The sequence below is a fragment of the Cervus elaphus genome, chromosome 29 (assembly GCF_910594005.1).
Source record: "Cervus elaphus chromosome 29, mCerEla1.1, whole genome shotgun sequence".
Taxonomy (NCBI): Eukaryota; Metazoa; Chordata; class Mammalia; order Artiodactyla; family Cervidae; genus Cervus; species Cervus elaphus.
Window position 1 is genome coordinate 22,407,780 of NC_057843.1, and position 2,909 is coordinate 22,410,688.

Consider the following 2,909-nt stretch of genomic DNA (forward strand, 5'->3'; position numbering starts at 1 on the left):
CTGCTTTTAGTTGGTGGTTTGCAGGCTTAAGGGGAAATTGACAACCAGAAACCGTAATGGAGAAGGACACAGCTGTCTGAATGGAGAGGACGCCTTCATGCAGAGTGAATGAGGAGAGAAATAGGGATTTGTACACTGGGAGGAAGTGAATGATTGTGATATTTGAGTGTGAGGATAAGATATTCACCTGACCTCTCGCCAACTGAATACCACGTCTTCAAGCATCTCTCCAATTGTTTCCCGGGGGGAAATATTCCACAACCAACAAGAGGCAGAAAATCCTTCCCAAGAATTCATGAAATCCTTAAACATGGATTTTTTTTTTCATCATTGTTTTTAGGTTACTTATTTTTAAAAAAATCAGAGTTACAAAAAGCATTGGAGTGGTTATGTTCACTTCAAGTTCCTCAGAGCAACAAACAACATAGCTAGAGCTAGAATATTTTTACTTCTAATGTGTAAATCCTAAAGAGAGCTCAAGGAATTGTAAAATGCTTGAGACCCACAAAGGGTCTCCTTTGTGGCTGTGTAAGACCCAGTGCGCTTCAGAGTGGAAGTAAGAATTTAATAAAGGAAGAAAAATCATGAACGGACTAAATACAACATATCCATTTTCCCATCAGTATACATACATAATATTTTATCAACAAAATAATGTAAATATTTATAAATAGTTAAATAAATATTAAAATAGATAAATAAATGTCCAGGTAGTTAAATACATAGATAGTTAAATACATAGCTTGGGCATCTGTGAGGAACCAGTGTCTATAGAGTAGAACATGATGTTACTTAATATTCCAGAAAACATTTGACAACCTGATTCATTTCAGGGCTCAATGACAGCAGAAATAAGAGTCCTCCACATGGCCGCGCAGGAGGCATGTGGTCTTGTTGGTCTGTGAGGATCATTTCCGTGTTGAACCAGTGTGTGTCAGTCCTTCCTCCGGATTCTCTCCTGCAAGTTTGTTGAGGAAGAGAAGGCTCTCATGACTTCTGCTCTGACAACCTCCCAGGCACAAGGGCTGTGTGCCTTCTCTTGCAGATAGAGAGTGACTCTGTGGAAGTATTTCCTCAGAGCCAGGATGGAGTCCTCCTTGAGCAGGGGAGCCCCTTGCAGCCCCTGCTCCTGCCTCAGACAGGCTTGCAGGTTAGTGAGCTGCTGATCCAGTGCAGTGCGGAGCTTGTCTAGGAGGCTCTGGTCCCACGCAGCGGCCGAGCCCTGAGTGCTGAAGAGCTGGAAGGTGTGCTGGGTCACCTCGTGGAGCACAGAGATGGCTTGAGCCCTCTGCAACTGGCTGCCACCCAGCGCCTCCTGGGGGAATGCGAAGTCATTTCTGTCCTGCAGGCAGGAGGAAGGGGAGACCCTCCTCAGTTGTCGCAGGAGCGTCAGGACCCTCCTGTTGGCCAGGCTGTGGGTGTGAGGCAGGTGGCAGCCCAGAGAGCAGATGGCGTTGCAGCTGAGCAACAGCAGGGCCAGGAGTAAGGACCAGGCTGGGGCCATCGGGGACCTTGCGGATGCTGCTGGCCTGGGGAGGTGGGTGACTCTGTGAACATGCTCTCTAGGTTCTCTGAAGACCTTCCTTCAGGCCTGTGTCTGAAATAGGAGCCCATGGTTTCCATTTTCTGAAAGTTCCCTCTTGCTTTCTACTTTTGTTTTTGCTTTTCAATTTGCACTCTCCAGTGTGTTAGGGCAGCACTTCTCAATCTTTTTTTTTTTTTTCACGTTGCCCTTCTTTCTTCTGCCCACAGAACCTTTTTAGATATTTTTTCTTAATTGCACTGCACTGTGAAAATTTGATAACATAGATATACTGTGTATGTATTTATGTACTCTATGAATATCTTTTCTCTGTACATAGAAAAAGGAAGTGTAAATCTTACTCTTTGTATTCAGTGTAGTTAAGAATGACAGAAACTTTTAAGCTATAATTTAAATGTAAAAGCTACTGAATTTTATTGTTTCTTTTTAAGCTCAGTTTTCAGAGTGACTTTAATGTCATATGTTTACTTATATAAGTAGGTATGTATCCAATTACATATTGAAATAAAATTTACATAAATACTTGATAATAATACCAAGGTATAGACATACTTAAAAGTCATTCAAAGCTGCTCAAATCATTGAATAACTTAAAAATAGTTCTTTAATATTTATTTTCAGTATTTATCATTGAATTTTCTTCATGTCAGAAAATAATTTTTAGTTTTACTGCCTACTAGATATTCATCTGGATATTATCAACATTTTTTTCTCTTTAATACTTTGACATGTTGAACCACCTTTGTAGAACTATGTAAGAAAATATAATGTTTTTTGTAGTTTATTTGCAAATACAAGTTTCCATTTTTATTTAATCAGGAGCCCAAATCACACCGAGGTTCAAACATAACCAACATGCACAGACAGACAGTGGTTTCTCAGAAGTACAGAAAGGCCACCTCTCACAATATGACTTTGAGATCAAGCAAATGGTGGAAAGTCCTCCAGTGAACCATCTAGTCATCTTAGGTTGTACCACTGATCATGTATACAATTTGTTTATATTCCATAAACTGAATCTCAGTGCTTCTCTTATGTATGATACACAAGAAAGGCCAAAGACAGAAATAAATACTTAGATTTTGTTGTATCAGGTTGAGCTTTGATGTGTAATAACTAATCATTGTAATGACAATATTTGTTCAGAGAACTAATGTCTGCATGCGTTGAAGCAGCATTATCCCCAGTGAGAAAGCATGATTTAGGAATCACCATCCATTTGAATCTTTCTCTCTGTTCCTTTGCATTAAATTTCAGATTTCCCAAATGACTTTCAAGTTCCATTACGAGTCTATTATTTTCAAATAATAGGAAGCCAATTTGTAATGAATTCAAAATGGGATAAATATTGTTTATTTCATGGGAA

General features: G+C 39.6%; 1 protein-coding gene across 1 annotated transcript; it reads right to left on the reverse strand.

Annotated features, from left to right (window-relative positions):
• Window positions 1-934: 934 nt before the first annotated feature.
• Window positions 935-1,504, reverse strand: LOC122685933 (interferon alpha-1-like). The gene has a single exon (XM_043890965.1). It carries the CDS (start codon window positions 1,502-1,504, stop codon window positions 935-937), a length of 570 nt encoding a protein of 189 aa, XP_043746900.1.
• Window positions 1,505-2,909: the final 1,405 nt, after the last annotated feature.